At 34.5% G+C, this 19,406-nt stretch overlaps 3 protein-coding genes across 5 annotated transcripts; all 3 read right to left on the reverse strand.

The window, feature by feature from the left end:
- Nucleotides 1–2,490: 2,490 nt before the first annotated feature.
- LOC135142258 (cytochrome P450 6a2-like) lies at nucleotides 2,491–4,719 on the reverse strand. The gene is made up of 3 exons (XM_064073940.1): nucleotides 3,557–4,719; nucleotides 3,254–3,505; nucleotides 2,491–3,199 (listed from the first exon to the last, which is right to left on the reverse strand). Exons 1-3 carry the CDS (start codon nucleotides 4,635–4,637, stop codon nucleotides 3,039–3,041), a joined length of 1,494 nt encoding a protein of 497 aa, XP_063930010.1. The 5' UTR covers nucleotides 4,638–4,719; the 3' UTR covers nucleotides 2,491–3,038.
- A 3,684-nt stretch (nucleotides 4,720–8,403) lies between these two features.
- LOC135142262 (cytochrome P450 6a2-like) lies at nucleotides 8,404–11,916 on the reverse strand. 3 transcript variants are annotated; one of them, XM_064073946.1, is made up of 4 exons: nucleotides 11,219–11,916; nucleotides 9,752–11,162; nucleotides 9,450–9,701; nucleotides 8,404–9,392 (listed from the first exon to the last, which is right to left on the reverse strand). In XM_064073946.1, the coding sequence occupies exons 2-4, from the start codon at nucleotides 10,830–10,832 to the stop codon at nucleotides 9,232–9,234; spliced, it is 1,494 nt and encodes a 497-aa protein (XP_063930016.1). In that variant the 5' UTR covers nucleotides 10,833–11,162; nucleotides 11,219–11,916; the 3' UTR covers nucleotides 8,404–9,231. The 3 variants fall into 3 exon arrangements, 2 of the variants coding, with proteins under 2 accessions (XP_063930016.1, XP_063930015.1); XR_010282485.1 differs by having other exon boundaries at nucleotides 8,405–8,687; nucleotides 8,733–9,392; nucleotides 9,752–11,916; XM_064073945.1 differs by having other exon boundaries at nucleotides 9,752–11,916.
- A 3,018-nt stretch (nucleotides 11,917–14,934) lies between these two features.
- Nucleotides 14,935–16,738, reverse strand: LOC135141995 (cytochrome P450 6a2-like). Its single transcript, XM_064073627.1, has 3 exons — nucleotides 15,596–16,738; nucleotides 15,293–15,544; nucleotides 14,935–15,235 (listed from the first exon to the last, which is right to left on the reverse strand). The coding sequence occupies exons 1-3, from the start codon at nucleotides 16,674–16,676 to the stop codon at nucleotides 15,075–15,077; spliced, it is 1,494 nt and encodes a 497-aa protein (XP_063929697.1). The 5' UTR covers nucleotides 16,677–16,738; the 3' UTR covers nucleotides 14,935–15,074.
- Nucleotides 16,739–19,406: the final 2,668 nt, after the last annotated feature.

A 19,406-nucleotide genomic window follows, 5' to 3' on the forward strand; every position in this document is an offset into this window, starting at 1 on the left:
GGAATCCAATAACTAGATCAAAATGACTACCGACGCTAATTAAAATGATTAAACTTAATGCACATCCAATGAGACAAAATATGCATAATATGCTTACGTATGTTATGTGAATTGTGTATATGGGGAATCTTAATAATAATGAAAACACTTTCAGAGTTTAAATAATATATTTGTAGTCACTGCTACACGTGAATCGGTACACAGTACTGTCTTCAGGCAGAAGAGAAACTGGGGTTTTACAGAGCTATTTTTGAATTTATACCTGATTTTAACAATAGTGTTTACAAATTTATGTTAAGTAAGGGAGATTTGTTTATTTCAGTTTGGTCGTTCATTAGTGCATTAAATCTATACCTATTTATTTCTAGACATTCTAACGCGTTTAGTTTTGCACCTTTATTTTCTATGTGTAAAATTTTGAATTCGTCGTTGAAATTATGATGTTCTTGGATAAGGTGGTTCGCGTACATAGAATTTGATTTTTTATTGACATATGCTGATTTATGTTCTTTGATCCTTTCCTCAAATTTTCTCCCTGTTTGTCCGATGTATACTAATGGGCAGTCACTCAGCCCCGTAGCTACGGGGGGGGGGGGCAAGATGGGGCTGAGTCCCCCCTAGCAGTTGTGGTTGCCCCCCCTGGAAGACTTACACATTATAAATTTCAAATTAGTAATAAAATTTCAATATAATGCCGTTTGCCGAAGCATATTTGCTAGCCCCACACGCGCGCCCTTTATTTTCTTATAGGGTATGTTATTTGGCAATATCACCTTAACGTTGATGTTGACCATATAAAAAAACGAACTGACATGTCACATTTTATTTCATAGCCTACTACTAAACATGCAAAAAAATAAACTCAAACAAATTGGTTGTTACCTAGTGTTATTGGCCACTGCACCAATTTTTGGATGTAGTACAGCTGTTTGTGAATCTACATTCTCTGTTTTAACCAGAATAGATCGCCCGGCGCGTCCAATCATGCTTGGTTTTTCTGGCTTTTGAAAAGTACCGTACCAATTCTTTGGACTTCGACAGGTTTTTACGAAAATTTAATGTTGTACAAATATCGACGTTTACAATTATTTTAATGCTCTTTCAAATGTAAAAACTGAGAAAAAATAAAGTAGTTATCTGAGTGTATTATTAAAATATATATACATATTTACATCCAGCCCCCCCTGTCGACAAACTTGCCCCCCCTGAATAAGTTTTCTAGCTACGGGGCTGCAGTCACTACAACTGTTGCAAAATTATTGTTAAAATCAGGTATAAATTCAAAAATAGCTGTGTAAAACCCCACTTTCTCTTTTGCCTGAAGACGGTACTGTGTACCGAAACACGTGTAGCTGTGACTACGAATATATTATTTAAACTCTGAAAGTTTTTTCATTTTTATTAAGATTAATATGGAGTGTAAACACGTATCAGCCTCATCAATACAAACAATATATGGGGAATGTATGTAGTGCCTAGTGTGTAGATGTGACTGGAAATGTCATGTAAATATAAGAATTAGAACAGAAGTACCGATTGCATTTTCCCGTGAAAATTTGCTGTTGACACTTTGGAAGAAAAATAGATAGTATAAATTTGAAAATGCACCGGCCTCAACATTTTGAAACATAAATTCTATTAAAATTTTATAAAATAATATGCTCATATTCATTCCCACCGTACGCCAAGGAAGTATTATAAGAGGGTCTATGCATGTTTTCTCGACGTTGCACGACCCAAGAAGTATGAAACAATAGGTCTTCCGTTTCCATCTGTCCGTTTGTCGTCTGTTATTTGTCTGTCGTCTGTTGTCTGTCTGTCGTCTGGTCCATTTTTATTACACAGATAATCCTAGAAACTAGTGGCCGGATTACTGTAAAACATGCGAAGGACCCCGTTTGATGTGGCTGGTACTATCTACATTTTTAACGTTAGACCAATTTTTTTTTCTTACACGTGTGACTAGTATTAGTAAGTAAGTAGTATTGGAATACCAAAAAGAGCTAGAAAAAATAAACAAGGAAATAAATATAGACAAAACAAAGAGGCTGATAATGACGGCGAAAAGAAATGCTACAAAATAAATTTAGATGGACAAAGAATTGAATAAGTCAAAAGCTATAAGTATTTGGGAACAACAATAGAATACAATGGGAAAATCTATAAAAAATCACAGAGAGAATAAGAAAAGCGCGAAGATTATATAACAGCCTCAAGAATAAAAACAGATAGAAATGAGATTGAATAAGAAACACAATAATAGTTGAAGGGTTGCAGATAAAGCCGATAGAAAAAGTCATAGAAGAAAGACAGGTGAGGTGGCTAGGACATATGTTCATAAGATGTGAAAAGCAAGTTAAACAAGAAGTGGCAGAACAACGGAAAATAAAATGGAACGAAACAAAAACACTGGCACAAGATCGAGAGAATTGGAAAAGAGTAATTATATGTTGAGCGAAGAATACATTCTAAATTAAAAAAAAAAAGAAATAAATAGAATCGCATTTATTAATCCAGCTGAGAAACTAAATTTGTTCGTTTCTTGACTAAATAGCCTAAGACAAATGCTTTTATACACTTTTTAATTTAATTTAACTTTTAAGCACTAAAAACAAAAATCGATGTGATGGTCAAGTAATTTTTTTTGTAGCTTCAGCGTTAAGTTTTATTTTTATTGATATGTTTGTAATAAACGAAAACAATAGGTAATTTTGTTTAGCCAGCCAGATAATATACTCGTACAAATATGTAACAATTATCACTAAGATGTAGTAACTATTATCATTAATTTATTTTTGTTATAAATTTAAATAAATAAAAATCATTCCAAAATTCGACTTTAGACTCCTTAAATCGTGGTAGGTTATAATCTATTTAATCAAATACGAATGCATCTAAACAATTTGCGTAATGTGTAAACAGAACATCACAAAATGACAAACACTTATTCAGCAGTTTTGAACATGTGAAACAATTCATAATTATTTCACAATTCAATATAAACAGGAAAACATACTTTCCTATTTAAAATACTCAAACTACACTTTTTCTGCTTTCAGATAGACATTATTCTTAGAACTTAACAAAAACGTACGAGGGTTAAACTCCACAGGTTTCGTTAATGGACTGACTGATAGGTGGAAGTTTTTAATGACCGTAATTATACCAATTTTCGACTGCATTAATCCAAATCGTAAACCTGGAAATTCAAAATATTTACATTATCTATGCTTTTTTCAAGAATTAAACCTACCTATACAATTTCTGGGGCCATCGCCGAACGGTAAATGCACAAATGGATGCCTCGCGTTTTTATTTTCTTCATTGAACCTTTCTGGATCAAATTTTTCCGGGTCTGGGTAATATTCTGGGTCCATGTGCAAACCCAAGGCGGATATAAGAAGAGAAGTACCTTCCTCAACCACCACATTTGTATCTCGAAGGGTATAATTTTTAGTGCAACGACGATTTAGATTTGGGAGAGGTGGATACATCCTCAAAGTTTCTAAAACAAAAAATAATGTTTTTGATTGCAAAAGTGAAAGAAAGTACTCACCGTCCAAAACTTGTTCTAGATATTTCATCTCGTTCAAACTTTCATAAATTATTTTATTGTCGTATTTTTCTAAAACTTGGCAGATTTCTTCTCTTAACTTCTTCTGTACGTCAGGATTTCGTGCTAACTCGTACAAACCAAAAGTCATTGCCGTGGAGCTCGTTTCGAATCCAGCAATGAAGAACAAAAATACCTGAGCCGCCATTTCACCAATAGTAAAATTAGCCGAATCTTCCAAGTCCATTAAAATTTGTAAAAAGTCGTTACGTCGGATATTTTTTTCCTTGCGCAACTTAACAGTGCCTGCCACAATATTTTTAAAGAACTTAGCTATATCTTCGCTAGTTGTTTTGACACCTAGTTGTAACGCCAGGTTTGGCAGGTTCATAGCAAAAAACGCTTTTATTGATTTAAGAAAGCCGGGCTGAAAAATTTTGTGCCCCATTGCTCTAAATTCTGCATCCGGATACTTGAAGCTGTTACATTCGATACCAAAAGCACAGCAACCGATCACATCGGTAGTGAATCTCCCCAGCATCTCTTTAATATCTATATCTTCACCCACACTCTTGTCGATAGCCTCCTTCATGTTATTAACACACTCGATCACCGAATGGAACATCATTTTCATTTTTCCTGAAGTGAAAGTGGGGGTGAGTTTAACCCTAAGATTTTTCCAGTCCATTCCATCAATAGCAAACAGATGAGCACTCAGCGGATCGCCCTTTTTATTGTAGTAAAACCCGCGGTCGACAAAATGTTGGAAATCTTTACCCATAATGTCTTTAATCAATTCTGGATCCACAATCACTAAATTCGGAGCAGTCACCAAATAAACACCCCCGAACCTGTGACCTTGTCGTTTGAACTCATCATAAAATCTCTTGCTGAGTGTACCGACGGAAAAACTTCGAGGAAACAGAATGTTGGTGTTACCTAACGGGAATTTGGGTCTGATGGTAGGGACGCCTTTTCTTGTCCAGTAGTTATAGGTCTTGTGGAAATAATTTACCACGAATACGATGAACGTGGTTATGAGGAGGAAAATTTCCATCCAAGTGTCTTGGATGAAGAGACCCATGATTAAGGTCTTCGCGGCTTAGATGCTAAGAATAGACTGGTTTGGAGCAATGAAGTTCACCGTTAAAGTAATCTCGTGAGGATAATAACCTAGAAGCCGTGTTTCAAGAAAACAATGATTTTCATAAATTTGTGATTATTTATTGGGTTTGACGTAACCTTCAGATAAAATAAGCATGTATTTGGAGCAGTTATAAAAAAATATATATAAACAGGAAGTTTTACCTAATTCTTTAAAATCAAGACGGTATTAAAATTCGTTTTTGGTTTGTAGAGAAACACAGTTGTTACAGGAGGTATTTAATTACTTAAGTAATCAGAATAACTTTAAATCTTCTATTGTTAAAATATGGAGTGTGTTTGTCGTAAATATTTGTAGTTGTTATCGTCCAAATTTAGCGGAGAAACAAAACAGATTTTTTCTGCTACCGATAGGGTAAATGAATCTTATTGCTCCAGTGACACTGACGTAATAGTTATTTATATATCAAGCGCCGAAAATGAGACTTTGCATCCGAGCGTATTTGTAGCGCGAGGGATGCATAGCCATTTCGGCGTGTGATATATACAACATTTTTTGTGCTGCGTTTTATTAAAAAAATATTAAATACCATTACTATTTTCATTAATAAAAAAACTAGTGAAATTGTGTTGTAACGAAAATATGTTGCCACTACCTTCTCCGTTACCATAGCAATCAATAACAATTCCGAAAAAATTGTATGAAAACTTTGAAACTGGTGCCGATAAAGTGAATTCGCGGTAAAATGAATGATTATGCAGAAAAATACGTTGTGAAGCATTGTCGGTGTTGCTTCCTGCGAAATCTCGCACTCGGTATGAAGAGGAGTTGAAGAAATTCTCAAAATGGTGAGACAATAACAAAATTAAAAATAGACATACTGAGACGACGTTTCTAGCTTATTTTAAAATCAAGTCTGGAACTTTTAAGCCCTCTTCAATTGTCACCTAAATTATTTCTTCTTGGTGTCAGAATTTGGTTTCCGCTACTAAACACCCGTTCCACAGGTGCAGAAGAAGGGATTGTGGTATTAAATTTAAAAAAATAAACATTTTACTGTAGCATAGTTATTCAAGACTGAAAAATCTTTTCTTTTTTCCTGCAAATACGTCATCGCTTCGCTGTTTGATGTGTCGCAAATTATGTAATATTTATTATGTACGCTTAAAAAGAATATTTTTTCATTAAAAGGCTGCTGGACTCGTTGCAGAAACAACGAACGATATTTGTTAAAAAATTCAAAATTTCCGATGGGGCCCAAAAAGCAACTTAGTTGGTTTCGGAAATTATAGCGAAAGACATGAAACCTCATACGATTGCGGAAACGTTAATTCGACCAGCTTGTGCGGCAATTGTAAGAACAATGTTTGGAACAGAGGCTGAAGAAGAAATCAAAAACGTTCCTTTATCGGATGACACGATTAGCAGACACACTACTGAAAGTGACATATTTAAAGCATTGAATGAATATTTGCAGTCCATTAATTTACCATGGGTATCATGCGTTGGTATCTGCACTGATGATACACCATATCCCCCGTGCGAAAAAACAAAATCCAAATATAATATCAACCCATTGAACAGAACTGTTGCGTTGGTAAATTACATCAAAAGTAAACCTTTGAAATCAAGATTGTTTGCAGCACTAAGTGAAGAAATGGGTTCTGAACATGTTAACCTTCTTCTTCATACTGAAGTAAAATGGTTGTCTAAAGCTCGTGTTCTTTCCCGATTTTGGGAATTAAGTAAAGAGATACAAAGGTTTTTTGAATCAGAAAATATTGAACAATTTTTTGACCTCCTTCAAGACCACGTTTGGTGTGCAAAACTAGCATATTTAACTGATATATTTGAACACTTAAACAAAATAAATTCAAGTATGCAAGGTAGAAATGAAAATATTCTAACCTCCAGTGACAAAATTTTGGCGTTAAAAGACTTAAGGTTAAATTATGGAAAACAAATATTAATAAAAATAATATTTACATGTTTCCTAGACTGACAAAGTTTGCAGAAGATAATGTTTTACCTGCTGCTGTACAGAAACTGATCTTGACACATCTGGAACATTTGAAAACTAAAATTGATCTATATTTTGCTAAGTATAAACAATAAATCTTCCGTTTCCGTCTGTCCGTTTGTCGTCTGTTATTTGTCTGACGTTGCAAGCTACGACTGGATAAGAAATCCGTATTCTCCTTATGTAACTGAAAATGCCCAGTTAAGCCCTACCGAAGAAGATGAGTTAGCCGACCTAAGGAATGATCGAACACTGAAATTAAAACATGCAGAAATTCCCCTAGATCTGTTCTGGATTAGTACTGCGAAAGAGTACTCCCAAATAAATACAAGGGCACTGAGAATTTTATTGCAATTTTCCACCTCCTACTTATGCGAATTAGGCTTTTCAGCGTTAGTTAATATAAAAAATAAAAAACGAGAAAGACTAAAGTCGATCGACGATGAGATGCGAGTGTGTTTATCTGAAATTCATCCCGACATCGACAAGATTTGTGCATCTCATCAAGCACATATTTCCCATTAATCATGTTATACAGTGTTTTTGATGATAAATTAGTTACAATTAAAAGTGTTCTTGGCGGGGTGAAGCCAAATTTTGTTTAATATTTTAGGGTGCCATCAATAATAAAAGTTTGCGAACCACTGGACTAGATCAAAATGAGTACCGACGCTAATTAAAATGATAAATTAACTTTGTGCCCTTAAATGAGGGAAGAAAATCACATTTTCTATATAGTGAGTAGAAAAAATAATTAAACTTAATGCACATCCAATGAGACAAAATATGCATAATATGCTTACCTATGTTATGTGAATTGTGTATATTGGGAATGTATGTAGTCCTAGTGTGTAGATGTGACTGGAAATGTCATGTAAATTTATGAATTAGAACAGAAGTACCTACTGCATTTTCCCGTGAAAATTTGCTGTTGACACTTTGAAAGAAAAATAGATAGTATAAATTTGAAAATGCATCGGCGTCGACATTTTGAAACATAAATTCTATTAAAATTTTATAAAATAATATGCTCCTATTCATTCCGACCGTACGCCAAGGAAGCATTATAATAGGGTCTATCCATGTTTTCTCGACGTTGCATGATCCAAGAAGTATAAACAATAAATCTTCCGTTTCCGTCTGTCTGTCTGTCGTCTGGTCCATTTTTATTACACAGATAATCTTCGAAACTAGTGGCCCGATTACTGTAAAACATGCGAAGGACGCCCGTTTGATCATCATAAGGCCATTCTTTTTATACTGTGGCTGGTATTATCTAGATTTTTAGACCAATTTTTTTCTTACACTTGTGACTAGTATTAGAAAGTAAGTAACCTTTACTGTGCCAATTAAAATTTTTTTGGCTTCAAAACGGCAATATGGAGTATAACTACCCATATTATACACAAAAGTAACTATTCGTTGAAGCCATTTCTAAATAAAAATGATTTAATTTTCTTTAGAAATTGATTTGATTGGGTGGAGAGTTGCGATAACCTTCATGCAGTTTATTGAAAAATACTAGACTGAAATATTTCGTGGCGTTCCTACAATTGGTAAACCTAAATTTTTAAATTGATAGATAGGTTAGTGGACCTTGTGTTCTCCTTACGAAAAAAAAAAATAGTGTAGGAAAGAAAAAGGACGAAAAGGGCAAAAAGCGAATATATTACATATTTAAGACAACAATAAATAAATAAATAAGATAATGTCAAAATGTTTAAGGATTTAAAGTACGGCTTACACTCATCTCATCACGATATTCATTATAATTAAGAACTCTTACTGTTGTTCGTTGAAACCTAGAAATATGTTAATAAAGGAACAATGCCCTAATATGATAACAATTTAACAATGAGATTGAATAAGAAACACAATAATAGTTGAAGGGTTGCAGATAAAGCCGATAGAAAAAGTGACAGAAGAAAGACAGGTGAGGTGGCTAAGACAAATGCTCATAAGATGTAAGGAGCAAGTTAAACAAGAAGTGGCAGAACGGGAAAAAAAATCTTAAATTGGTAGGATCCGAGGAGGGTGGAATATTATTATTCTACCCTCCTCGGTAGGATCGCATTTATTAATCCATCTAAGAAACTAAATTTGTTCGTTTGTTGACTAAATAGCTTAAGACAAATGCCTTTATATATTTTTTACTTTAATTTAACTTTTTTTGTAGCTTCAGCGTTGAGTTTTATTTTTATTCGTATGTTTGCAATAAACAAAAGGACTAGATAATTCTGTTTAGCCAGCCACATAATATGTAATAATTATCAGTAAGATGTAGTAATTATTATCATTAATTTATTTTTGTTATAAAATTAAATAAATCAAAAATCCTCGAAAATTCGACTTTAGACTCCTTAAATCGTGGTAGGTTATAATTTATTTAATCAAATACGAATGCATCTAAACAATTTGCGCAATGTGTTAACAGAACATCACAAAATGATAAACACTTATTCAGCACTTTTGAACAACGTGTGAAACAATTCATAATTATTTCACAATTCACTGTAAACAGGAAAACATACTTTCCTATTTAAAATACTCAAATTACTCATTTTCTGCTTTCAGATAGACATTATTCTTAGAACTTAGCAAAAATGTACGAGGGTTAAACTCCACAGGTTTAGTCAATGGACTGACTGATAGGTGGAAATTTTTAATGACGGTAATTATACCAATTTTCGACTGCATTAATCCAAATCGTAAACCTAGAAATTCAAAATAAGATTTACATTATCTATGCTTTTTTCAAAAATTAAACCTACCTATACAATTTCTGGGGCCATCGCCGAACGGTAAATGCACAAATGGATGCCTCGCCTTTTTATTTTCTTCACTGAACCTTTCTGGATCAAATTTTTCCGGTTCTGGGTAATATTCTGGGTCCATGTGCAAACCCAAGGCGGATATAAGAAGAGAAGTACCTTCCTCAACGACCACATTTGTATCTGGAAGGGTATAGTTTTTAGTGCAACGACGATTTAGATTTGGGAGAGGTGGATACATCCTCAAAGTTTCTAAAAAAAAAATAATGTTTTTGATTGCAAAAGTGAAAGAAAATACTCACCGTCGAAAACTTGTTCTAGATATTTCATCTCGTTCAAACTTTCATAAGTTATTTTATTGTCGTACTTTTCTAAAACTTGGCAGATTTCTTCTCTTAACTTCTTCTGTACGTCAGGATTTCGTGCTAATTCGTACAAACCAAAAGTCATTGCCGTGGAGCTCGTTTCGAATCCAGCAATGAAGAACAAAAATACCTGAGCCGCCATTTCACCAATAGTAAAATTAGCCGAATCTTGCAAGTCTATTAAAATTTGTAAAAAGTCGTTACGTCTGATATTTTTTTCCTGGCGCAACTTAACAGTGTCTGCCACAATATCCTTAAAGAACTTAGCTATATCTTCGTTAAGTGTTTTGACACCTAGTCGTAACGCCAGTTTTGGCAGGTTCATAGCAAGAAACGCTCTTATCGATTTAAGTAAGCCGGGCTGAAAAATTTTGTGCCCCATTGCTCTAAATTCTGCATCCGGATACTTGAAGCTGTTACATTCGATGCCAAAAGCACAGCAACCGATCACATCGGTGGTAAACCTTCCCAGCATCTCTTTAATATCTATATCTTCACCCAAACTCTTGTCGATAGCCTCCTTCATGTTATTAACACACTCGATCATCGAATGGAACATTTTTTTCATTTTTCCTGAAGTGAAAGTGGGGGTGAGTTTAACCCTAAGATTTTTCCAGTCCAATCCATCAATAGCAAACAGATGAGCACTCAGCGGATCGTCTTCTTTATTGTAGTAAAACCCGCGATCCACAAAATGTTGGAAATCTTTACCCATAATGTCTTTAATCAATTCTGGATCCACAATCACTAAATTCGGAGCGGTCACCAAATAAACACCCCCGAACCTGTGCCCTTGTCGCTTGAATTCATCATAAAATCTCTTGCTGAGAGTACCGACGGAAAAACTGCGAGGAAGCAGAATATTGGTGTTACCTAACGGGAATTTGGGTCTGATAGTAGGGACGCCTTTTCTTGTCCAGTAGTTATAGGTCTTGTGGAAATAATTTATCACGATTACGATGGACGTGGTTATGAGGAGGAAAATTTCCATCCAAGTGTCTTCGATGAAGAGACCCATGATTAAGGTCTTCGCGGCTTTGAAGCTTAGAATAAACTGGTTTGGAGCAATGAAGTTAACCGTTAAAATAATCTCGTGAGGATAATAACCTAGAAGCTATAATTCAACAAAACAATGAATTTCATAAATTTGTGATTATTTATGGGGTTTGACGTAACCTTGAAGATAAAATAAGTGTGTATTTAGAACAGTTTTAAAAAAACTATAAACTGGAAGTTACCTGATGAAACAGCACCTTTTTTTCGCTAAATGTGGCCGTTTTGCGTTAATTTCCTGTTGTAAACGTTGTAATAGAGTCGCATAATATTCCCCACTAACTGTTTTTCCCTTCTGAAGGTAGTAAATAAAAATTATTCCCCTCGCATCCTAAATATGGTGGCCATAACCTTACTGGCCGATGCAACTGTCTTCGCTTTCTTCGGAGCAGGTTCTTTTTTTTTGGTCCACTGTCTCAACTGCTGTTTTGTCTCGGGGGTGTAATGATAGACCCATGTTTCATCGACAGTAATGAATCGACGCAAAAACTCAGTTGGATTACCCTTGTAGTGTGCCCAAAAATCAGCCGAGACATCCTTACGACGCTGTTTTTGGTTTGGAGCTAGCAAATGCGGCACCCACCTGGCGCAAAGCTTATTCATTGTTAAGTGTTCATCTAAAATATTTCGAATACACGCTGTTGTGATCCTTATTGATTCTGCTACCTCCCTCACTTTCACTCTCCGGTCAGCCAACATGATTTTATGATTTTTTTCTATAATTTTTGGAGGGGTCACCTCAACAGGGCGCCCACTGCGTGGTTCATTATTTGTGCTGATTCGGCCCATTTTAAATTTAGCAACCCATCACTTAATTGTTATATACCATGGAGAGGAGTCTCCCAATGTTGTATCCAACTCTTTTTTGATCTCACTTGCTTTTAAGCCTTTCAAAAAAAAATATTTAATCATTGGCCGAATTTCCACTTTTTCCATTTTGTTAGAATTGTTTGATGCATCTAATCTGAAGGACTGCCATTCCAATACTAAACGATATATTGACATGAAATTTTTAAGGGAAGCTGATGGAAGATGAAATTATGGAATGCCATCATTATACTGATCTTATTACTCCCACATCTATGTGAGGCCCGGTACTTGTCACCCCACCCTCGTAATTACTTAGGTAATCAGATTAACTTTAAATCTTCTATTGTTAAAATATGGAGTGTGTTTGTTGTAAATATTTGTGGTTGTTATCGTCCAAATTTAGCGGAGAAACAAACCAGATTTTAAAGGAGAACTGATGAGGTGGCTAAATTTTAATTAGAACTATTCTGCGTTTTAAATACAAGCAGTGGCAAAGGCTAAAATAAACAATGACTTCAGAAAACGTTGAAACAATATCTGGGATTATTAAAGTTCTAAAGCATAAAGAAAAAGAAGTGAGATAAATCTGTTTAAAGGAAAGTTTAAATAAAAGTCAATTTTACATTGTAACATTGACAACAATATTAATAATAAATGTATAGTCAAAAATATAATAATTGCAGACAGATATTACAAAAGAGTACGAACAAATACAGTTTACAAATTTTTTAAACATGAATTCAAATTTTAATTGTGATAAAAAAAATGGTTGGAAGCTTATTTCAGCTCTCGCCCCTGAAGTACAGTCCAACAAATCCCGCTTCTTTAGAAAATGATAAAATTTGGTTTTGCGACATTTTCTTTGTGATAACCTCTATATATAAAAATATAGGTAATCGCCAGTGATTAAACCGTATTAAACGATTTTTAAATGATCAATAAAATACCATTTTGAACGGTTCGTATAAAACTTTTTGTTCCGTACGGTATTTTAAAATGTACTAGTATGGTTATGTGTAGGTTTTCACATGTACCTGTTCCAGGCACGAAGATTTTCAACCGAATGCAAAAGAGAAGATACAAAGCTTTAACTAGCATACATAAGGCTATCAACTATTGGATTCTCGAATCAAAGGGAGATTTCTTAAAGAATGTGATAATAGCACGGAGGTAGAAGAGACCGGAGGGAGCGTACCGTATGCTAGCAATGTAACGATTCTGGCATCGTTCAAGACCCGGTCAGACACCGGTTATGATCTTATTTGAACAAGGCGCCAATATTTGCCAGCCCGACGCAAACGCGCTCCTACACTCAACAGCTGACAGAGTTTGGATTTCCAGTGGCGTACTATCACGTAACACGTGCTGTTTATATGCAATTGTTCGTTCTTGTGTTTCGAGTTTAGTTGTGCTGTTTTAGTTTTGGACGTGTTGTTGGTGTTTTTAATTTGAATAGATTTTGATTATAATTAAAGATCATAATAACATTTAGAGACTTATATATAAGGTTGTCAACATAAAATATGTTGCCCCGCCACTGGTTATGACTGCTAAACATTTAGAGGGTGAGCTTAGCACAGCGCGCATTTCAAGTAGGGTCATAAACGGTGCTTGAGCCTGTGTCACAAAATTCACGACATCTTCCCTCCGGTCTTTTCTACCTCCGTGGATAATAGTGATGTAAATTTATTTTAAGCGTCATTTGTGACGATGGAGATTCTAAAATTGTTGAAAAAGTTACAAAAGCAAAAGAAAATTAAAATTATCGTTATAAAATCATAACTCCCGCTAATCTCTTTATAATGCTCTTCCAATGGCATTATAAGTCTATATATAATTGACAGATGAAAAATTAACAAAATAATACCGACAGAGTTGGCCATTAAACTTAGGTTATGGTAAATACAGTACCGGAAAGGGTAAAATACATGTATTTATAAAACGATTCTGTACAAAAAATAGTAAAGTATTGTATTTTAACAACACTACTAGCAGTAACAGTGTGAGAAAAAACCCATGAGATCGAATTGGTACGCGCCACAGTTGTTCTCGCGTGACTATTTTTGCATTCCAATACTGAGATCGGTCCCTACCGTTGCCCCCAACGTCACAGAATAATCATATTATACATTTTGGATTCTTTGCGATAACTTTGGTGCTTAGGGTAAAATAATGTAAGCGGTTTCATAAACCACATGTACAAGAGTATGTTATTTTATAAAATTTAAATGGCGTTTAGTAAAAAAAAATCGAGGAGACGTCTGCAAATTGTTGCTTAGCATTTTACCACTGGTGCAATATTCATATCATACATATAAAATTATAAAATTTGGCAATCGGTCCAGTAGTTTCGGAGATTATCTGCATACGCTAGACGCCAGACAGAAATGCGAGATGTTTTTTTGTACTTCAGGGGTCATGAAAACATAAAAGTAGTCATTCTCTCTCCCTCTCTTCTTTTCTTATACTTTACTGCTCCCTTAAATTTAATAATATAATAATAACAAAATAACAGAAACAGAACGACAATTTGAGAGACGCCTGTAAGAATTAACGGCATTGTTTTCGCGTGAAAACGTTTATTAATTCCCAAACTTATAACCAAATGATGAAAAACACTGTTTACAACAACAGCCTTCTTATTGTTTTAATTGGGAAAATATCGTACTTGGTCTGTTTCTGTTATTTTGTTAGATCATGTATGAATAGTGAATGGTTTTTTAATAAAATAACGATCACTAGTTAAATTAATAATTTTTAAAGTGGTTTTGCGAAATTTTTCAGGGTGGGCGGTTTTTTTGCCGGTCAGTGTATAATCTCTTGGTCATCTTACATTTTCAGTTTGTAAAGAATGTCCATAAAACTTACCTCTTTTCTGAAATCTTATCTTTCTTTAGTCATCCAGTGGACGACTAGGGTCCACCAGTCTTCGAAAGAATTCGACTATTAGCACGTTCCGATACCAAGCATCTGCGTTAAAAGAAGATCAAATTTACTGTATTGTTAAATTTTCGAGACAATGGAGTGAATCGTTCTTGATTTGAGTAAAAAAGAGCTACCACCCGCCGGCTTCAATCTCCAGACCTTGTATCTGCGAGATGAACATTTTCTAATAACATTTCCAAAAATTGTCGGTACCTCTGTCATGTTAAGTTGCCTTTAAAAAAATTAAGGACCAATTATGTAATCTTCGATAATACCAGGGTGATACAGAAAGAAAACAAACCAAACTAATAGAGCAAACACACTGCCCACCAAAATTATATTCAACAGAAATACAAAAAGTTATGCTGGATCTTATATTAGTGAAACTTAATAAATGTAACCCAAAGTCAGATATAAAAAAAAACGAAGACACTAAATGTTATTGCAGTCTGATGACATCCGCAGAGCAGAATTATACTTTTTGTATTTTAAGATAAATTGTTTTTTTAGGCTGTAGCAGAAACGAACTAAAATTAAATTCTAACGGTTTAGCCGAAGCACTAACCGACAACTGGAAATTTTTAACAATAGTAGCTATACCAATCTTGGACTGCATTTGTCCAAATCGTAAACCTGGAAAAACAAAAATGCAGTGATAAATGTATCGTTTTCTGTAAAAACCAAACCAACCTATGCAATTTCTAGGACCATCACCAAACGGCAAATGCACAAACGGATGTCTCATCTTCTTATTTTCTTCGGTAAACCTATCTGGATCAAACTTTTCCGGGTTGGGATAGAATTCTGGATCCATTTGTAAACCCAAAGCCGGTATAAGAACGCGAGTACCTTTCTCAATAACTATATTCGTATCTCGAAGGGTATAGTCTTTAGTACAACGACGATTTAGGGTTGGAAGAGATGGATACATCCTTAGCGTTTCTGTAAAGAACACATTATTTGCTACTTTTTCGCAAAAACGTCAATACTCACCATCAAGAACTTGCCCTAGGTATTTCATTTCGTTCAGACTCTCGTACGTTAATTTGTTGTCGTGCTTGTCCAAAACCTGACAAATTTCTTCTCTTAACTTCTTCTGGATATCGGGATTCCGTGCAAGCTCGTACAACCCAAAATTCATTGTGGTGGCGCTAGTTTCAAAACCAGCAATAAAGAAAGAAATTACTTGTGCCGTCATTTGGTCAAGGGTAAAATTTGCCGATTCTTGCAAATTTATTAAAAGTTGCAAAAAGTCATTACGTTGGATGTTCTCCTCTTGGCGCAATTTAACGCTATCCTTCACCACCTTTCTGAAGAAATTTCCCACTTTCTCGTTGCTGACTTTTAAGCCCATCTGTAACGCCAGTTTTGGAAAACTAATGGCAAGGAAGGCTTTTAAAGCACGGAAGATGTTGAACGTAAAGAGTGCTCGACCCATGGCTCGAAATTCTGCATCTGGGTGTTTGAAACTATTACATTCAATGCCAAAAGCACAAGTACCGATAACGTCAGTAGTATATCGACCTACTATTTCTTTCATATCTACATCTTGCCCTATACTCTTCACAATTGCTTCTTTCATGTAGTTGGCACATTCAACCACGGAGTGGAACATCGTTTTCATTTTCCCTGAAGTGAAGGTTGGGGTGAGTTTAACACGAAGGCCCCTCCAATCCGCGCTATCAATAACGAAGAGATTGGCAATGAGGGGATCACCTTTTTTGTTATGGTAAAATCCTCGATCTGCAAAGTATTGGAAATCCTTGCTAAGGATATCTCTAACGTAGTCGGGATCAACGACTACCAAATTGGGAACCGTCACTAGATAAACACCACCGAATTTGTGGCCTTCACGTTTCAGTTCGTCGTAGAATGTTTTAGTAATGGGACCAATCGAAAAGCCTTGTGGTAAAAAAGTGTTGGTGTTACCTAGCGGAAACTTGGGTTTAATGGTAGGGACACCTTTCTTTGTCCAATATTTGTACGCATTGTGGAAATGAAGTGCAGTTAGTATAACTAGGGCTACTGCCAGAAGAAATATTTCCAACAAACTATCTTGGATGACAAGGCCCATGATAAGTTCGTCACGGCACAGAAGTTCACGATACACTGGTTTTGGGGACTAAATTAAAGGATTATTATATCTTGAAAATAATATTTGGATAACTACTTTTCGTGTAAAAACAATGATTTGCACGTATTTATACATAAATATATAATATCAAACCTCACTGATAAGATATAGTGTATACATTGATTAAATATATATTTTTATTTTTAATCAATGGTGTGTACAATGATGTGAACATTTTTTTTACTTTTAAGACTGTGTATTTATTTAAATGTTTTTGATGCGACAGAAGTGGCGTCAGTTCAAAAAACAGCTTATTAATTTTTGATTCGTACTATTTTCATTATTGGTTTATAGGGTCAGTCACAATTACAATCTCATGAAGGATTAACAATCTGGCTGATCGTGTAAGGGTAAGATTGATGGATTGATAATGTGACTGAAGGAATGAGAATTTGGTTGATTCAATGATATAATAGTTATGCAAACATAAAACAGATTGGTTGTGGTATTTAAGGGTGCCGTCTGGAGGCAAAATATCTGCCTGGTCAAAGTGAGAATAAAACGACCCGGGAGATGCTGCCTCCTGTTAGTGAATTGCTAAAATGTGAATAAATGCAGCACCGATCCGTAGAATTCTACATTTTACTGTACGGAAATAAGTTTTAGTACACAAGCCGCAGTGCCTGTCTAGCCATAATAGTTGCAAACAAAACCCGGGTACCTGAATTTACCCTTGACCGTTCAAAACCGGAAAGATGTAAAACTCACTGATCCATTTTCCTATTTTGGCTACAGTTAATTCTTTCCAGTTATTTATTTTGTTTCCGTACTTAAATTGTTTTCGGTAAATATATTAAATATATGTAAATATTAAAGTACCTCCTACTGTCGGGGAATTATCTGTAGATATGTGATTTATTCCTATCAAGGATGTGTTGTTTGTCTGAATTACAGGCACATCATGTAAAGCAAAAATTGGTCGCGCCAAGGTACTATTTACGAACGGGAGGGATTTTCCACATTTGTAGGCCAAACTTGAAATAAGAGAATTAACAATATTTCCGGTATAAGTAAATATTTTTATTATTTTCCTACTATCTGCACTGTCGGACATGCCCATTCATTACAAATAGAATATTTTTGGCGGAAAATTTTTCTTAAACTTAATAATGTATAAGAGTTTGGTTTTGTTATTTACTTTATCGTTTGCAACAAAACAATAGTAATAAAAATAAAAATATATTTACCAAGTAAATAACAATAAATTGTTAAAATTATTAGCCGCAATCGTTTGAAAATGAATGATAACGTGTCCTTGAAGCTATTAGCCACATAGCAAAATTTTTTACTTTCTTCAACGTAAATTATTAGTACGTTGTGTGCAAGTAATTCTAAGCATTCAACGGTGGTTTTTTATGTAAGTACTAAAATATTCATGTTAATTATTTTGGCGGCTAACTGCATGGCAGAAGGCAGTTTATTTAAAAATTTGACTTTGCTTAAACTGTTTGTTAGTATATCGTTTTGTAAGGATTTAAATAATTAATTTTAAATTTTTAATAGAAGCAGCTGCTATTTTTTATGCATATTAACTTTGACTTGCACTTTTAATTTTACGTATATCATATGCTTGCGCATCGTAAACCTCATTTTTTTGTATAAGGTGTAAATATTTTTTGTTCACTACATATTTGTCATACTGTTTCGGAAAGATTTAATTTTAAATTTTAGGCTTGAACAACAGCTTGAACGTAATTTTAAATTCGGAAAAAAATTGTTACTCAAATGGAGTCGAAAGCGTGTACAAGGGATAATTTCAGTCCGCAATACCAGTCCCACTTCCGGTGACAAACAAAAGTTGTTAAATTTATTGTAGGTGGTTGTTTACATCTGGCTGGTAGAAATGGTAGAGTCCTATGAATGTAATTGTTTGAAATGCACGTAAAGTACCTTTTTTCGGCAAAACTCAGTTTTGGAACAGTTGCCAATGTTACTACCACTTTGTCAGTGTCTGCCTAAAACATAGTTTCGGTCGTCCACTTACAAATTATTTGCACTATATTTTTGTTGTTACACCTTATTTTATAATAATGGCTCGTGACAAATTTTATCTACGCAAAAAAAAAACAAAACGTGCAATTAGTACAAAAAATTGTACAAACAGTAAAAAAACACATAAGTTTATTGAATCCATAATTTCTGAAATTGTAGAAAATGTTGAAAAAAATAAACAATCAACTAAAGATTCAATATCATAGACTCAATAAACTCGGGTTTTAGCGACAGGCACCGGCGGTCGAAAATGCAGCAGCATCTGTTTGTAATAAACCTGTCGCAGTGTCGCAATCCCATTGTAGCAAATCTAACACCCCATGTAGTAAATTACCAATCTTTATCCGACAAAAGTATGACTAATTTATGATGCAAGACAACAAAATACTTAAATTTTGTCCTCAGTTCTACAGTGAAACTTCATGCTGTAATAAAACGTGAAAAAAAAAATCAGTTTCAGTTGTGTTTTATGAAAATTTTCGTATTTTCAAAACTATTTTAATTTTGTACTTGTGGTGCTTTTTTGGAATAATAAAATATATCTGACGTATGTTACAACTAATTTTTTAAGTAGAAAAAAAACTGGACTGGGAAATTATTATAGAATGAAAAAATATCGGAAAAACGGGAAAATTATTCGTCCTTTGACAGCTTCCGTTGCTTACGCTGCGTATAAAA

The sequence above is a fragment of the Zophobas morio genome, unplaced genomic scaffold (assembly GCF_036711695.1).
Source record: "Zophobas morio isolate AGI-343-1 ecotype UQ-CSIRO unplaced genomic scaffold, CSIRO_AGI_Zmor_V1 ptg000046l, whole genome shotgun sequence".
Taxonomy (NCBI): Eukaryota; Metazoa; Arthropoda; class Insecta; order Coleoptera; family Tenebrionidae; genus Zophobas; species Zophobas morio.